The sequence below is a fragment of the Eptesicus fuscus genome, chromosome 23, assembly GCF_027574615.1.
Source record: "Eptesicus fuscus isolate TK198812 chromosome 23, DD_ASM_mEF_20220401, whole genome shotgun sequence".
Lineage (NCBI taxonomy): Eukaryota > Metazoa > Chordata > Mammalia > Chiroptera > Vespertilionidae > Eptesicus > Eptesicus fuscus.
The window spans coordinates 28,291,641-28,309,049 of record NC_072495.1 but is presented as its reverse complement, the minus strand read 5'-3'; the positions used below and the strand labels follow the sequence as shown (position 1 = coordinate 28,309,049).

At 63.7% G+C, this 17,409-nt stretch overlaps 1 protein-coding gene across 1 annotated transcript; it reads right to left on the bottom strand.

Moving 5' to 3' along the window:
• Window positions 1–466: 466 nt before the first annotated feature.
• FZD10 (frizzled class receptor 10) lies at window positions 467–2,743 on the bottom strand. The gene has a single exon (XM_008157284.3). It carries the CDS (start codon window positions 2,314–2,316, stop codon window positions 487–489), a length of 1,830 nt encoding a protein of 609 aa, XP_008155506.2. The 5' UTR covers window positions 2,317–2,743; the 3' UTR covers window positions 467–486.
• Window positions 2,744–17,409: the final 14,666 nt, after the last annotated feature.

Below are 17,409 nucleotides of genomic sequence, written 5' to 3'. Positions count from 1 at the left end.
CTTTCCCCATTCCTCTCTGAAACCAACAAAAAATATATTTAAAAAGCAAAACCCGCCGAAACCGGTGTGGCTCAGCGGATAGAGCGTCGGCCTGCGGACTGAAGGGTCCCGGGTTCGATTCCGGTCAAGGGCATGCACCTTGGTTGCGGGCGCATCCCCAGTGGGGGGTGTGCAGGAGGCAGCTGATGGATGTTTCTCTCTCATCGATGTTTCTGACTCTCTATCCTCCCTTCCCCTGTAAAAAAATCAATAAAATATATTTTTTAAAAAAACAAAACCCAAAAAATACCGGTTGATTATCCTTATCATTACTTTTTAAACTTTTTTTATTTTTTTAAAAAAAACACCAACAACAAACCAACCAACCCCCCAGCCAGCCAGCCAGCCAGCCCCCCCAGAAAAGCACCAACAAAGTTTGGCCCCGCCGGCCACCGTCTGCCCCGTGGGAAAGTTTCCAGTCTTTTTTTTTTTTTTTTCCAGGCCGGTTCACACGCAGGCGGGCGGCTGTTGGGGGAGCTCATACTTCCCCAGGCACGTTTTCGGGGGGTGCTGGGCTTTTTTGTAAATCCCGCCGCCGCCGCTGCCGCCGTGGGCGTGGGCGAGGGCGACGGCGCCGGCCGGCTTCCCGCGGCTGTGCCTGCGGAGGCGGCGGCCGCACACGGAGCGCCAGGCCTGCAGCGTCTTGGCCGTCCAGACCCACACGCCGCTGGTGATGCCCACGACCAGCAGCATGAAGATCTTGAGCAGGAACACCTCCACGGCGGGGATGGAGGCGGCCAGCCGGCAGTCCAGGCTCTGCGTCCGCTCGTCCAGCCGGCAGCGGCGCTGCGCCGCCAGCGCCCGCCAGCGCTCCGTGTGCAGGCGCTCGTACACGTAGCAGGCGAGGACGCACGTGGCGGGCACGGTGTGGAGCACCGAGAACACGCCGATGCGCGCCATCAGCCTCTCCAGCTTGTCCGTGTTCTCGCCGCCCGACCTCATCACGCGCCGGATGCGGAACAGCGCCACGAAGCCCGAGAGCAGGAAGGACGTGCCCAGGGCGAGGTAGGCGGCCAGCGGCACCAGCACGAAGCCCGTGAGCGCGTGCGCGTCCATGCTGCCCACGTAGCACACGCCCGTGAGCTCGTCGCCCGCCACGCGGCGCAGCGCCAGGATGAGGATGGTCTGGACGGCGGGGATGGCCCAGGCCGCCAGGTGGAAGTAGCCGCTGCGCGCCTCGATGGCCTCGTGGCCCCACTTCCTGCCGGCCGCCAGGAACCAGGTGAGCGTCAGCACCACCCACCAGAGCGAGCTGGCCATGCCGAAGTAGTAGAGCACCAGGAAGACCAGGGTGCATCCGGGGCTCTCCAGCCCCTCCTGGATCACGTAGAGCTGCCCGCTGTCCCGGTCGCACGCGATGCTCTCCGCGCCCGCGAAGAGGCGGACGATGTAGCCGAGCGAGGACGCGCAGTAGCACATGGACAGGAAGACGATGGGGCGTTCCGGGTAGCGGAAGCGGCCCGGGTCCACGAGGAAGGTGAGCACGGTGAAGGCGCTGGACGCGAAGCAGAGCGCCGACCACACGGCCAGCCAGGCCACGGCGAAGCGCTTGTCCTCGCGGCTCCAGTACACGTCCACGCCCGGCGCGCACAGCGGCGCGCACGACGCGCTCCTGCCCACGTGGTGGAACTTGCCCGGGTTGGCGCAGCCGGCGCGCCCGGGGGCCCCCGCTTCCTGGGGCGAGGGCTCCTCCTGCGCGCCCGCGGCCGGGGGTCGCTGCGGCGGCGGCGGCGGCGGCCGGAACGGCGGAGGGAACAGGCCCGAGCCGCCGCGCGCCGCCGCCGCCGCCGCCGCCGCAGGCTCGTCCGAGCCGTTGCTCGGCGCCTCCATGCACAGGTAGTTGGGGTCGTTCTTGGTGGGGAGTTTGCCGCAGTCCAGCGAGTCCGGCCACTGGAAGTGGAACTGCTCCATGATCGGGGAGCAGCGCAGCCGGGCCTGCTCGCACATGACGCGGCAGGCGGGGATGGGGGCGGAGACCTGCTCCGTGCACATGGGCGCGTACAGCGAGCACAGGAAGAAGCGGAGGTGGCCGTGGCAGCCGAACTCCACGAGCGGCGCGAACTCGTGCAGCTGGATGGCCGCCTCGCGCTGCCGCTCGTGGCCCATCAGGTTGGGCATGCGCGTCATGTTGTAGCCGATGTCCCGGCACATGGGGATCTCGATGGGCTGGCACTGCCCGTCGCCCGGGCGCTCCAGGTCCAGGGAGCTGATGGCGGCGCACGTCCCCATCACCTGCAGGACCAGCCACAGGCGGGGGGGACCCGGGCGCCGCGCCATGGTGCGGGCGTCGGAGGCGGGGCCCCGGCCGGCGGGTCCGCTGCCCTCAGAGCCGCCGCTCCCGGGCCCGGGTTCGGGCTGTGGGCCTCGGCTGCGCGTCCCGGCCCGGGCCCCCGCCCATGCCCGCCCAGCCTGTGGCCCCGCTCCCCGCGCCCGGCGGGCCGGGGCCCCCCGCCGAGATGGGGCCGCGGAGCCGAGGAGCGAAGTCGGCGAACAATACCGGGAAGCGCGGGGGCTGCTGCGGGTCTCGGCCGGCAAACTTTGGCCTCTTCTGGGAGCGAACGGGGGGCGCGTCCGGAGCGGGCGGGCGGGCGGGCGGGCGGCGGGGGCGCACGGTGGCCGGGCCAGCGCGCCGGGCTCCTCCTCCCCCGCCACCACCCGCGCCGGCCTCGGCCTCGGCCCGGCCCGGCCCGCAGCTGTGGGGAGGTTTGCGTCCCGGGGTGAGAAGACTCGCGGAAAGGCGAAGGGGGAGAGCCGAGCGGTGACAGGCCCCGCCCCCGAGCGCGCGCCCCGCCCCCGCCGCCGCTTTGCATGAGAAAGCGGGGCGGCCCCTCCGCCGCCTGCGCCCGCGCCCCCGCCGCCGGCTCCGGGGCCCCGCGGGGCGCAGCGCTGTCTCGCCCTCCCCCCCCGCCCCGCCCCGCCCCCCCGCCCGGCCGGGACACCCCGCCGGGCGCCTCCGTCTGTCCTGCCCGCCGCTCCTTCTCCCGCTCTGCGCCGGCCTCCAACTTGGCGCTCTCTCCGCCTCCTCCCGCCTGCGTGCGCGCCCCCTTTCCGGGGGACCCCGCGGGATGGTCCCGGCACCCTGTGGTCTCTCGCGGCCTCCCGCCTGCGCCCCACTTCCCGGAGAACCCCGAGGGCGCCGAGGTTACGGGAAGCTGGGAGACGGGCCGGACGGAGGAGGGGGCTGGGGGCGCATCTCCCCTGCTTTTATGGGGGGTCCCGGGCAGAGGGCGCTTTCAAAGCGAAGTGGGATTTGCGTTTTACAGCCGCGGCCGTAAAGTGGCCCTTTGGCTTGTAAACCCGCCCGCGCCGTCCCGAGGCGGGGAGTCGCCAGGCCTGCGCGCGGCCCGGCTCCGGGAGGGAGGCCCGGGCCTTTGAAATTTCAAAGAGAAGCGCCCGGCCGGGGGGAGGGGGCCGGGAATCCGGACTTTTAGGGCCGCTCTGGCGAGGTCTTCGCCCGGAAGGGGGGCGGGGGAGGGGCAGGGCCGCTCCTGGGACTCGGACGTCCCGACCCCTTCCCTCCCCATTCCCGGGATGTGGGGGGCTTGGCTTGGATCCTGGGGACCCCCCCCCTCCCGCCCCCACCGAAGCCGTGGCGCTGAGGGGCCTCGCGCGGGTCCGGGCTGGTGGTTTATTGGTGAACGGAAGTCATCCGGGGCGAGTGATGAGTCCGGCCTGCACCCTCCTGGGCTACAGACCCGTCGGGTGACGGGGACTTGGGGGGAGAGAGGCGGGAGGAGGCTGAGTCAGCGGGATCCCCAACTCCCCGGGAGGCGCCCACACCACTCGGGTCTCCTAGAAAGTGGAGCGAGCGTCCCAGACGGAGGCCCTAAGCCCACCCCCTCGCCCTGGGGCCGGCCCGTTGGTGATGAAGTCACTTGGGGACACCACCCCCCGCCCCCCCACCCCCCGCACAGGGCGCGCGCGCACACTCCCAGCCTCCCCCGCCAAGAAATGTCAAAGGCTTCACCTCGCTCCGGGTGTGAGCCCGTCAATCAACAGCCCCAGGGCGGGGCGGGGCGGGGCCCCCTCTCCTCTTAGAGGCCCTGGGGGCCGGGATCTCGGCCGGTTCTTCTCAGACTCCCGGGGTCTCATCCGGGTCTCATCCGCAGGGGCCGTGGGAGGGCTTCAGGGTGGGAGGCGAGGGCAGGGAGCGGGCCCTGTGCTCCTGGGCCTTCTCTCCCTCCTCCCATCCTCAGGCGACCCTGGAGAGGTGTGCAGACACCCCTGGGGGTCGGGGCTGAGCCTCCCAGAGAGGCCAGGTACCCCTAGGAACCCCTTCCCCCAAGGAGAAGCCACTGCCTGCCACTCCTCCTTCGGGAAGCTTTGCCCGCTGTGGCGGGGGCACTGCGCTGAGAAGGCTTATCAGGAGTGACTGGCTTTTATTTCAAACAAGACGGAGGGTTTTACATCTTTGAGAAACTCGGGAGACCTCACACCCACTCATCCACCCTTCCTTCCTTCCTTCCTTCCTTCCTTCCTTCCTTCCTTCCTTCCTTCTATCCATCATCCATCCATCACCCATCCATCCATCATCCATCCATCCTTCCATCCATCATCCATCATCCATCCATCCTTCCATCCATCCTTCCATCCATCATCCATCCATCCATCATCCATCCATCCATCCATCCATCCATCCATCCATCCATCCATCCATCCATCATACATCCATCCATCCATCATCCATCCAACCATCCAACATTCATCCATCCATCCATCCATTCATCCATCCATTATCCATCCATCCATCCATCCATCATCCATCCATCCATCCATCATCCATCCATCAATCATCCATCCATCCATCCATCATCCATCATCCAACCAACCATCCATCCATCCATCATCTAACCATCCATCATCCATCATCCATCCATCCTTCCATCCATCCTTCCATCCATCATCCATCCCTCCATCCATCATTCATCCATCCATCCATCCATCCATCCATCCATCATCCATCCATCCATCATCCATCATCCATCCATCCATCCATCATCCATCCATCAATCATCCATCCATCCATCCATCATCCATCCATCCATCCAACCATCCATCCATCCATCATCCATCCATCCATCCATCATCCATCCATCCATCCATCCATCCATCCATCCATCCATCCATCCATCCATGCATCCATCCATCATCCATCCATCATCCATCCATCCATCATCCATCATCCATCCATCATCCATCCATCCATCCATCCATCCATTATCTATCCATCCATCCATCCATCCATCATCCATCCATCCATCCATCCATCCTCCATCCACCATCATCCATCCATCCATCCATCCATCCATCCATCATCCATCCATCCATCCATCATCCATCCATCCATCCATCCATCTATCCATCCCTCTATCCATCATCCACCCTTCTATCCATCCATCCACCCATTCTTCCTCCCTCCCTTCCTCTCTCTTTCCTCCTTCCTCCCTCCCATCCATCATCCATCCATCAGCCATCCTTCTACCCATCATCTATCCTTCCATCCGCCCTTCCTTTCTTTTTTCCATCGATCTATTGTCCATCCATCCATCTATCCACCCATCCATTCATTCATCCACCCTTCCATCTACCTACTTTCCCTCCCTCCCTCCCTCCCTCCCTCCCTCCCTCCCTCCCTCCCTCCCTCCCTCCCTCCCTCCCAGCAAACACTTGGAGGAGGCTGAGCCTGGGACCTGCCCAGGATCCCAGAACGCACAGGCAGGTCGGCCCTGCATCTTGTCCCTGGACGTGGGGTGTGGTGGGGGGTGTGGAGGAAGCGAGGTGAGGAGGAAGTGGGAAGGCTCCCCGATGCAGCCAGAGCCACCCCGTCCCCCGCGCTGGGCCTCCTGGAGGGAGACCCCCACGCCCTCCAAGGCGGCCCCTTCCTTAGGACCCTCTTTGCTTTCCTTTTTGTCGTGTGTGTGAGTCCAGGGAGTTCTTCCCAAAACCTGAAGTGAAAAAGGCTTCGTGGGCATCAGCTGGCTTTCCTACAATTTCCCTTGCAAAGGTCCTTCATCGGACCCCCCCCCCCGCCCCGTTTTTCTTTTTTGTTTCTGTTTTCTCAGAAACTATCGGGAAAACCCCTGTGCGGGGCGAAGGGAGGCGGCCGGACGCCAGGCGGGGGTGTGAGCGGGGCGAGAAGTGCCTCCTAATTGATCCTTTCTCCGTCGCTCCGATTCAGCCGCGTTCAGACCCATTATCTCAGCGATAACCACTTCAGACTGCTTTCTTCTCTCCTTTTCAGAAAAAAAGGGGGAAAAAATGTGTGTGGGGAAGTGCCGTGCGCTCGGCCCAGCGAGCGGGAGACGCACGGACAGACACGGTTCTGGAGAAAGAGGGCCGGGGACCCGGCCAGTGCCGGACGCCACGGACACACGGGGAATGAAAGGGCCCTCCGGAGGGCTCCAGCTGGAAAGACTTTTTATTTTCGTTTATTTTCCCGTGTGTGTGTGTGGGGGGGGGGGGGGGGGGGGGCGCGGGGAGGCTGGAGATGCCGGCTCTGAGCGGCGGCCGGGCCCCCTGCTGCTCCCGGGCCGGCCGCCGGCCCCCCTCCGGCGAATGTTATGGAGAATCCGGAGGCTTCTCCGCCCGGCTCCCCCCGCCCCCCTCCGCCCTTTCTTCTTTTGTCTTCTTTGAAGAATGACTTTAGACATTTTATTTACATATTTAACCACGGATGAAAGAGGGGAGAGGACGCGTTTGGGGGCGGCCGTGGGAATAGCCCGGACTCTAAATGAATGGAAATCTCGTTAGGCCTCGCACAGCCGGAGCGAGAAACTTGATAATGAAACATGATTTCAAGTAACAGGCGGGGGCGAGCGATGGTTTCTGGTCTACCCTCTGCCCCCACCACCTGAAATATGTGTATCTATCTATCTATATCTATCTATCATCTATCTATCTATCTATCATCTATCTATCTATCTATCTATCATCAATCATCTATCTATCTATCATCTATCTATCATCTATCTATCTATCTATCATCTATCTATCTATATCTATCTATCTATATCTATCTATCTATCTATCTATCTATCTATCTATCTATCATCTATCTATCTATCTATCATCTATCTCTTGGAAAATTCTGCACTCACACCTTTGCTACCTTCAAGTTCTAGGAAAAGTGCAAGGTTTGTGAAGAGGGACTATGTCAGGCGTCGGGCACGATGCGGGATGAGGTCTGAACATGTCACTGTTTTTTTTGATGGAAGAGGATGGAAGGCGAGGCCCCGCGTTTCCTTCCCCTCCGGCCACGGGAACCGTCGAAAACGTGGACGCGGAGACCGCTGGCAACCGAAGGCGCGGCTCTCCCCCAGGAGGTCGCCGTCTGGGAGGGTTTCCTGAAACGAGGTTAGAGCGAGCCCGCGTCGTCGCTTTAAGAGAAAGGCCCCGCCGACCCGTCCGGCCCCGGAAAGAGACGGGACCCTCAGCCTTCGCCCGTTCCCCGCCCGTGGCAGGAGCCCACGTGTGGCGTGGCCCGGGAGGCTTATGGAAGGACCCAGAACGACGGGGGGCGTTGAAGACCAGAAGGGGTTCGGGTTACAGCCGTGCTTCGGGGGAGCCCCCGGGTTTGCTGGGGGGGGGGGGCGGGGAGGTGACATCGCTAACGTCGTCGATAGGGAATGGGATCTGGCTCCTGGTCCAGGCGGGGCCTCGGGGCCGCTGAGACACCTTGTGTAGCGTTTCTGCAGAAACTTACGATCAGATTAAAAAAAAAAAAAATGCCTGGAGAATTCTACTTCCCGACCCAGGAGGCATGCCTTCCCGCCGCCCCTCACTCGCCCAGGAAACACCCGGGCCGTGGGCCGTGGAGCCGCCACGGGAAAAGCCATGCCCGTTGCAGCCGACCCGACAGGCACCGAAGTTTTCCCTGCAGCTCAGAACGGGCTGGGAGCCGGGGCTGGAGGGAGGGGTGTGTGTGTGTGTGTGTGTGTGTGTGTGTGGTGGGGGGGGGGTAGGGTGTGAGGAACAGCCACAAAGCGCCCGCATCATCAAATGGCCGAGCAGAGGGGCCGCGTCCCTCCCTCCCTCCCGGGCGACGCAGGCCGCCGGGGCGAAGGCCACTTGCCTTGCGACGGGGTTTGAACCGCGGCCGAGGGTGCCCCGGGGGGCCGGCGTGTGAATTGCAAATCAGAGCCCCTCTCTAATCTCCCTTTCAGGCCCGGCTTTGGATGCTCCCGGAGAGACGGGCTCCCCACTGCTCCGGCCCTCGCTTCCCACACTCCCAAAAACAACACCGCCCGGACGCCCTCCGACCAAATTAGATTAAACTCCTTCTCCACAGCGCATTAGCCTTTTCACTGCCCGCCGCCTGATCCGGCGCCTCCTCATTTAAAGCGACAGTCGTGCCTTTTTCATCTCCCTCACAGCGGCAACAACAACAAACATCACCCCCCACCCCCACCCTCACCGCCCCCCCCGAAAAAGGAAGGGGGCCGATGTACAAAGCCGGCCTGCCTGGTCACATGACAGGGACATTATCTGTTTAGAATATAGGAAGGCTGAGCTGCTCCTGTTCCCACACACACACACACACACACACACGCGCACGCACACACGCACACGCACACGCACATGCACACGCACACGCACACGCACACACCCTTCACCTGGGATGGAGCAGGCCCGGAAAAGGCCCTTCAGCCTGCCATGCCGTCTTCGGCTGTTTCCTGAAGAATTAGGTGGATAAAAAACAATAAAGACAGAATTCCGGAAAAGTGAAACAGTGTGTACGTGTGTGTGTGTGTGTGTGTGTGTGTGTGTGTGTGTGGTTTTTCATTTCTATCCCAAACAGCTCACGGGAACAGCCCCTGGGAAATGCGCTCACCTCGTGTGAGGTCAAACTTGAGTGTCTGGCCCTGACCGGTGTGGCTCAGTGGATGGAGCGTCGGCCTGCGGACTGAAGGATCCCAGGTTTGATTCCGGTCAAGGGCATGTACCTTGGTTGCGGGCACATCCCCAGGAGGGAGGTGTGCAGGAGGCAGCTGGTCGATGTTTCTCTCTCATCGATGTTTCTAACTCTCTATCCCTCTCCCTTCCTCTCTGTAAAAAAAAATCAATAAAATATATATTTTAAAAAATTAAATAAATAAATGGAATTGATGAGCGAACTTTAAAACGTTGTACTGTTTTCTGATAAAAACCGACCTTCTGGCTCCCAAGCTCCCCGGATCTGGCCACGGGGCCCGGAGCCCAGCAGCCCTGCCCCGTCGAAGGCACTCCTGGGCCCGAGTGTCCACGTGCACCGTGGCCAGAGTCCCCGGGCCGAGGAGGAGGAGGAGGAGGGCGTCCGGCCCGGCTCCCGAGCTCGGTTCACCCAGGGGACCCCCGGCTTCTGGTTGGACAGGGAGGCAACCTCCCTGGGCGGCGGTCCAGGCACAACGCGGACGCCGTGCAGGTCTCTGCCTCAGTTTCCCCGCGTGTGAAGTGAGAATAATTATAGGTACGAGCCGGGCCCGAGAAGCTCAATGGCTGTTTGTGGGCGGGGAAAGGGCTCCCGCCGCGGTGAGTCACCAGCCCGGGCTGCGTTCGCCCCAAAGTGCCCCGTGACGGGGTTCCCCGCCCGGCAGGCGTCTGGCTGGTGGTGACCTCAAAGCCGGCCGAGCCCTGGCTTCCCTTCCCCGTGGGGTGCAGGCGGCCTGCTCCCCCAGTTTTGGGGTTTGGCCGAGAACGTGGGAGGGGTGAGCCTCGCCCCCTCCCGGCCCCCCATCTGGACGGACAGGTTTGCAGAGGTGACAGGAGGGCTGGGCGATGGGGCTCGCGGACCCAGGGACATGAGGCCGCCAGATGCCCGAGGGAAGCAGAGCCCCGAGGCCTGGCACCCCCCCGACCCCAGCGGGTCCCCGTCGCCCTGCGGGCGGGCCCTTCCCGGGAAAGCCTCCTCCGGGTGGCACAGCTTCGGTCCCGGGGCGCTAACTCGGTCCTCGGCCGTCCGGGTGGAAATGGTGGCCGGGTCGAAGGAGAGCTGCTGCTGGTTTGTCCTTTAAAGGTCACACCGGTTCCGGAACTGAGCCCGGGATCGAGGTTTCAGGGGCTGAGCGGCGCCCTGTAACCAGGTACTGTTCCCGGTCAGGGCTCCGGCCCGGGTTTTGGGCTCCATCCCCAGTGGGGGGCGTGCAGGGAGCAGCCCATCCATGATTCTCTCTCATCATGGATGTTTCTCTCTCCCCCTCACCCTTCCTCTCTGACATCAATTATATACACACACACACACACATACATATATATACATACATATACACACACACACACACACACACACATACATACAACTAGAGGCCCAGTGCGTGATTGAATCATGCACGTGTAGGGTCCCCTACACGCTTTCGCTTTCCGTCGCGGGGGAGCTGGGTGCCCGTCCGCTGGTGCACAGAAGCCTCCGGCCGGCGAAGGCTTCCGAAAGGCCTGGTGCCGGAGCGGACAGGCACCCAGCTCCCCCGCTTTGGATGGTCCGCGCGGCGGGATGTGAGCTCACTGCCCCAGAGGCCCCTTCTGCTCCCCAGCGCAGCCACGGCCCAGACGCTGAGCTGGCGCTGCCACTGGCCACTGCGAGCTCAGCGTCCTGCCGGCCCAATCGGCCGCCCCGGCCACCCCGAGTCCCGCCCCCTGCGCCTCCCTCTGGCCCAATCGTGGGCGTAGAGGAGTGACGGTAATTGACATATTACCATTTTATTTTATTGGGTAGGATAGTGAGAGAAAACATGAACGTTTAAAAGACTCTGAAAACTGTAGAATGTTCTAATAACAGAGATGACCGGATGCCATTGTGTAAGTTATACTTGACAAAAGCTGAAAAGCATAAAAATCAAAGGAAATAAAATCATTTCAAACTAAAAAAAAAAAAAAAAAGATTTCCAAGGAGGCCACGCCCACGTGGGCGCCCGGGTGCTGCGCCCTCTGTGGCCGCTGGGGGCAGCCTCCCCGTGGGCGTCCGCAGCCGGGATTCCGGCCTCCCCCCATCTCCCCCCCCCCGTGCCAGGGGGTGAGTGGGGGGAGGGGGGGAGGGCGTTTGGTCCCCCACCTGCTGGTTCGAGGCCAGGGGGACCCTCTGCCACGCCCTCAGCTGCTCCGTGAGGACCCCGCAGCCAGGCCCACTCCCCACCGGGCCCTCCCCCACCGGGGCCCCCCCCCTCTCCCGGGAGCCGGTCCGGGAGCCGGCCTGGCCTCGGAGCTGGGAGCCCTGGGCCTCACACTCTGAGCAGCACCGGGAGCGGCTGACTCACCCCAGCAGCACCCCCCCCCCCGACCTTCCTGGGGCCCCGGGCGGGCGGGCCAGTCCCGGCGGATCCCGGGCGGGCGCGCCCACTCGGCTCCCAGACGCCCTGTGTCCCCCCCCCCCCCCCCCCCTCGGGCGGGGCTCGTCTGCTCCGTGTCACTGTCCCTCCTCGGCCACTCCACTCCCGGAGGTCAGGCCGCTCCTATGGGGGGGAGGGGGAGAGAGGGGGGAAGAGGGGGCGCCCCGGCCCAGCTGCTCCCTGTCACCCCGGCTTCGGGGGAGGCCGCCCCGCAGTGCCACTCCCCGAATGTGCCCGCACCTCAGGGCTGCCGGAGCGACGCCCCACACCCCGGCGGCTGGAAACACACACGTGTGTTCCGTGTGTCCTTTTATTATTATTATTATTATTATTATTATTATTATTATTAAACATTTCTTTATTGACGTCAGAGAGGAAGGGAGACGGGGAGAGAGAGAACCATCCATGAGGAGAGAGAACCACGGGCCGGCCGCCTCCTGCACGCCCCCCACTGGGGATGAGCCCACAACCAGGGCCGGTGCCCTGACCGGGAATCGACCCCTGACCTCCTGGGTCATAGGTCAGCACTCCACCACCGAGCCCCCCCCCCCCCCCACCCTCCGGCCGGGCCAGCAAACATTTGTGGAGCACCCACGATGTGCCAGGCGTTCTGGGCGGCGCAGGGGACATATAAGGGCCCCTGATCCCGGACCAGGGTCGTGCCCCCGTACACCCCCCCCCATCTCGCAAACAGACGCTGGCTTCTTCCCGCCGGGTGGTTGGGTGTCGCCCCTTCTTTAAGGAGGAGACAGTTGGACGCAGTCCCCTTCGGGCTTTGATGCCGCTGCCAATGGATTGGCCCGAAGTGTGTGGGCCGTGCCAGGCCGTGCCTCCGCCGCCGGGCAGCATTCACGGTGACTCACTCTCCGAGCGCCCGAGGGCTGCCATCCCAGGGGCGGGGCGGGGCGGGGCGGGGGGTGAGTGCCTTTGGTCCTCGGGGCCTGTGGTGTCTGACCTTGAAGGTGAGGTGGATGGGAGAGGAGGGGGCGGAGCCTGGGCTCGGAGGCCCAGCGGGGGTCAACTTTATTTTTTTATTTTTTATTTTTAAAGATATATTTTATTGATTCTTTACAGAGAGGAAGGGAGAGGGAGAGAGAGTCAGAAAGATCGATGAGAGAGAAACAGCGATCAGCTGCCTCCTGCACACCCCCCACTGGGGATGTGCCCGCAACCAAGGTCCATGCCCTTGACCGGAATCGAACCCGGGACCCTTGAGTCCGAAGGCCGACACGCTATCCACTGAGCCACACCTTTTAGGGCTGGGGTCAACTTTAAAAAATATATATATTTGTATTGATTGCAGAGAGGAAGGGAGAGAGAGATAGAAACATCCATGATGAGAGGGAATCATGGATCGGCTGCCTCCTGCACCCCCCACACTGGGGATCGAGCCTGCAACACGGGCCTGTGCCCCGACCGGAATTGAACCCTGACCTCCTGGTTCATAGGTCAACGCTCCACCATGGAGCCACGCGGCCAGGCTCCAGGCCGAGCGTCAGGCCTCCTCTTGGGTGAGGCGTTCTCGTCACCACCTTCCTCCAGCCCCTCTTTCTCCCTGACGGATGGCGTGTCCGGCCCGGGGTCACCCCTGCAGGACTTGCGTGTGGTTTCCGGGGGGAGGTGGGGGGTGAGCGGCTGATCCGCATGTGGGCAGGAGCGACAGGTCCCAGGAGGGCGTGGTCCCAGGCGCCGGGGAGCGGCCGGGAGGTGAGTGGGTGCAGCAGACGGGCCTCGCCCGTGTGTGGGTGAGCTCAGGGCAGGCTGGGCTCGCCGAACCACGGCTCCCGGACGTGCCGGGCCGGTTGCTAGCCGCACGTACCTCACTGCCTGGCGACTCCCGCTGGAGGCAAGCCCTCGGATTGGCCTCGATGAACTTGGGGAGAAACCCTCGGCACGTTCGGCAGCCCCAGTGTGCCCAGCGCCCCCCTCGTCTGGCCTCCCGACTCTTTTTAAAAATATATATTTTTTATTGATTTTTTTACAGAGAGTAAGGGAGAGGGACAGAGAGTCAGAAACATCGATGAGAGAGAAACACCGATCAGCTGCCTCCTGCACGCCCCCCACTGGGGATGTGCCCGCAACCAAGGTACATGCCCTTGACCGGAATCGAACCCGGGACCCTTCAGTCCGCAGGCCGACGCTCTATCCACTGAGCCACACCGGTCAGGGCTGCCTCCCGACCCTTAACCCCTGCTGTGCGTGTGGGCGCACGTGCGTGTCTGTGCCTGTAGATGGCCATGTGATTGTGGGCACCTGTGTGTGAACAGATACGCACGTGTCTGTGTGTGTATGTGGGGGGGGGGGGTTTGGGGGACACGGTCTCAGACACACAGACACAGACACACAGCTCTAAACGGCCAGGAACACATCCGGCCGGCGTGGCTCCGTGGTTGAGCATCAACCTACGAACCAGGAGGTCAGGGTTCGATTCCCGGTCAGGGCACAGGCCCGGGTTGCGGGCTCGATCCCCACTAGGGGGCGTGCAGGAGGCAGCTGGTCCATGATTCTCTCTCCTCATGGATGTTTCTGTCTCTCCCTCTCCCTTCCTCTCTGACATCAATTAGAAAAGTAAAAAGACAGATGGCTGAGGGGCCCCCGTACCCAGAGAGCCCCGCCCGCCACATCCCTAACCCCGCCCCGCCCGGTGCCCCCAAGGCAACCGATGGCAAGTCCCGTCTTGTGACCGTGAAAACGAGCTGCTGTTTGCCCCGGGCTGGAATCTCCCCCCCCCCCCCCCCGCCCCCCCCAACTGCAGGGAGATGGGGGTGGGGTGGGGGCTCCCCCGTGCCTCTGGGGCCGCCGCTCCGACCTCCGCAGCCCAACGGGGAGTAAGACTTTGGTTTTTGCCAAAACTTGTTGTGTGAGCCGCCAGGGACGACGCTTCCGGGAATCCGCGATGAAGAAACTTTGGAAAAAAAATAGGAAAAGTGAGAAATCAAAGGGAAGTTGGGGGAAAGGGGCCAGGGGATTTTTTGGGGGTTCTCCCCTCGCGGGGGCCCCGGAATCTCCGTGACTAGTCCTGCAGGAGGCGGTGGGTCCGGGGGACGCCTGGGTGGGGGGGGGGGTGCTGGGGCCCCGTGTGGCCGAGACGCTCTCCCCAGGCCTCCTTGTCCCCGGAGCAGGTCTCCCGGGGCCAGACCCTCGTCTGGGGTGGCCCTGGGCACGGGCCATCCTTCCTGCTGGCAGAGTCTCGGGCGGCCACCCCGGGGGACCCTCGTCCGGGGAGGGCGGGCCCTGCAGCCCAGGGGCCTTGGAGCAGGGTCACGGTCGGGTCAGGGCCGCCCGGCTCCGGCTCCGGCTCCGGCTCCAGGGGCCTCAGCCCCTCGGCCGCCTCACCAGGCGGCCACACGCCTGGCGGTTTGACCACGCAGCCCTCCTCCCTCTGCCTCGGCTCCGGAGGCCGGACCCTGACCCGCCTGCAGGCCGACCCCGATCCTGAGGAAGAGCCGCTTCCTTCCGGCGGCAGGCGCCTGCTCTCCTGGGCGCTCGGCCTCCGCCGCTGCCCGACCTCTTGTTCCCACGGTCACATCTGCTTCCTCTCTTAGGGGCCCCCCCTCCCCCCCCCCCGTCCTCCCTCCAGCGACTGTCCCCACCCCCGGGGGCCTCCCTGAACCCACTCTGTCTCCGTCCCCAAACTCACAGGTTCTGTGGGCCGGCCCTGGCATCTTTACACACACACACACTCTCACACATACATACACACGCACACACACACATGTATACACACGCACACACTCACACACACTCACATACACACACACACACACACTCACCCCCCCCCACACACACAAGCACATACACACATCCATACACACACACACACACACATACACACGCACACACGCACACACACATACACACATATACACACACGCACACATACACACACCCATATACACACACACTCACACACACATATACACATGCACGCACACGCACACACACAGTATATTGATGTCAGAGAGGCAGGGAGAGGGAGAGAAACAACCATGATGAGAGAGAATCATGACCGGCTGCCTCCTGCACGCCCCCCACTGGGGATCGAGCCCGAAACCCAGGCAGGTGCCCTGGCTGGGAATCGAACCCTGACCTCCTGGTTCATGGGTCGACGCTCAACCCCTGAGCCCCGCCGGCCGGGGAGGCCCTGGACACCCCTTGGGGGGAACCACAGACTCCAACCCAAACCCAAACCGCCCATTAGAAAGGGGGGACGTGCCCGCACTTCCTGCCAGGAGACCCTGCTCTCTGGCCCGCTCTCCCGGTGCCCCCGAGTTCGGGGGGGAGCGCCCAGGCCGGGGGGGGGGGGGCGCCCTGGCCCCGCCGGAGCCCCGAGGTCCTTCTCGCAGAGTCTGCGTGTCTGGGGGTGCGGGGGGGGGTCTCGTTGGCCCCACAGACACCCCGGGGCTCCGGATTGGCCCAGGTGATGCCAGTTGTCACCTCTGCGCTCAGGGAATGAAAGCCACCGAGCCTCCAGCCTCGGCCCCGGCCCCTGGGCCCCTCGGCCCCTCGCTTCCTTTCTTAATAGACTCCAGGGAACTGCAGACAATGGCCTCTGGGCGGGCAGCCCCCCTCGCCCACACCCTCAAGGCCTCTGACCCCAGGCCTCGGAGGGAGGGTGTTGCCAGGAGAGAAAAGCAAGTGCAATGGCCGCAGGGGGACCCCGGGGCTGAGCGGGGAGGGTCTGCAGGGGGGACCAGGGCTGAGCTGGGAGGGTCTGCAGGGGGGACCAGGGCTGAGCGGGGAGGGTCTGCAGGGGGGAAGGGGGGCTGAGCGGGGAGGGTCTGCAGGGGGGACCAGGGCTGAGCTGGGAGGGTCTGCAGGGGGGAGGGGGGGCTGAGCGGGGAGGGTCTGCAGGGGGGACAGGGGGAGGGGGGGCTGAGCGGGAGGGCAGCCAGTGGCCTGCACGCCTTTGAAGCCGCCAGCGCCTTGGCCAGGCCCTGCTGCTCACAAGAAAGGCGCAGCGGGGTCAGCGGCGGGAGGAGGGGCTCACGCTGGGCGGCGTGAACCGGGGCCCAGCCCGCCGGCCCCTCCCGGGGAGGTCACCACCCCGAGCAACCGCTGGTGCTTCCTCCGGGAGGGCCGGGCGAGGAGCCGGCGGTGGGTGGGGAGCCATGTGACCCCCAGCAGGGCCCTGGGACCGTGGGGTCCTCCTTGGTGCCTTGGGGTTTGTTTGTTGGTGTTTTTTAAAAAAATATTTTTATTGATGTCAGAGAGGAAGGGAGAGGGAGAGAGAGAAACATCCGTGATGAGGGAGGATCATGGACCGGCTGCCTCCCGCACGCCCCCCACTGGGGATCGAGCCCGCAACCCGGGCCTGTGCCCCTGACCGGGGAATCCAACCCTGACCTCCTGGTTCATAGGTCGACGCTCACCACTGAGCCACCCGGGCCGGCCGGTGCTTTAGGGCCATCGACAGAGCAGAAGGAATTCGATAGTTTGCCCCGGACGTTGGCGATCCTCTTGGAGACGTCCCCCCGCCCCCCTAAGAGGCTTTTAGGTCCCACGTGACGTGATGACCTTTAACACGGCCCACGGTCGTCATCAGGAAGCCCAGGGGCCGACGGGCCGACGGGTGGTGGCCTGGGGTCTCCCTCACGGAGCCAGGCCTTCCTCTCCCAGCCAGGCCGCGTCCCGCCGTCCGGACCACACCGGAAGGCGCTGCCTCTCACACCGTCTGCGGGAGTTTTTAAAACATCCGTGGACGCCCCGGGGTGAGTCCCATCTGCTTTGGTTCAAGTTTGAAAGGAAAACGCCGCCCCCCCCCCCCCGCCCGCCACCACCTCCTTCCGGTCACTCGCCCGTTTGATGTTTGAACCCGAAGCCCTGCCGGGGCCGCCGCCGCCCGCTGGGAGCAGGAAGCTTCCCCGGGCGCCCCGGCCACGCCGTGACCCGACTGACTGACGGGGAAAGGGACGCACAGGCCTTCACAGTGTGGGGGGGATGCCCTCAGCGTGTTGGGGGGCGGGGCACGGACTACCTACAACGCCATTCGCGTCCCGGCCACGTTTCCTGGGATGGTTAGACGTGCCCCCTGGCGTGGCCTCCCTCTCCGTGGACCAGGCGTCCTCACGCT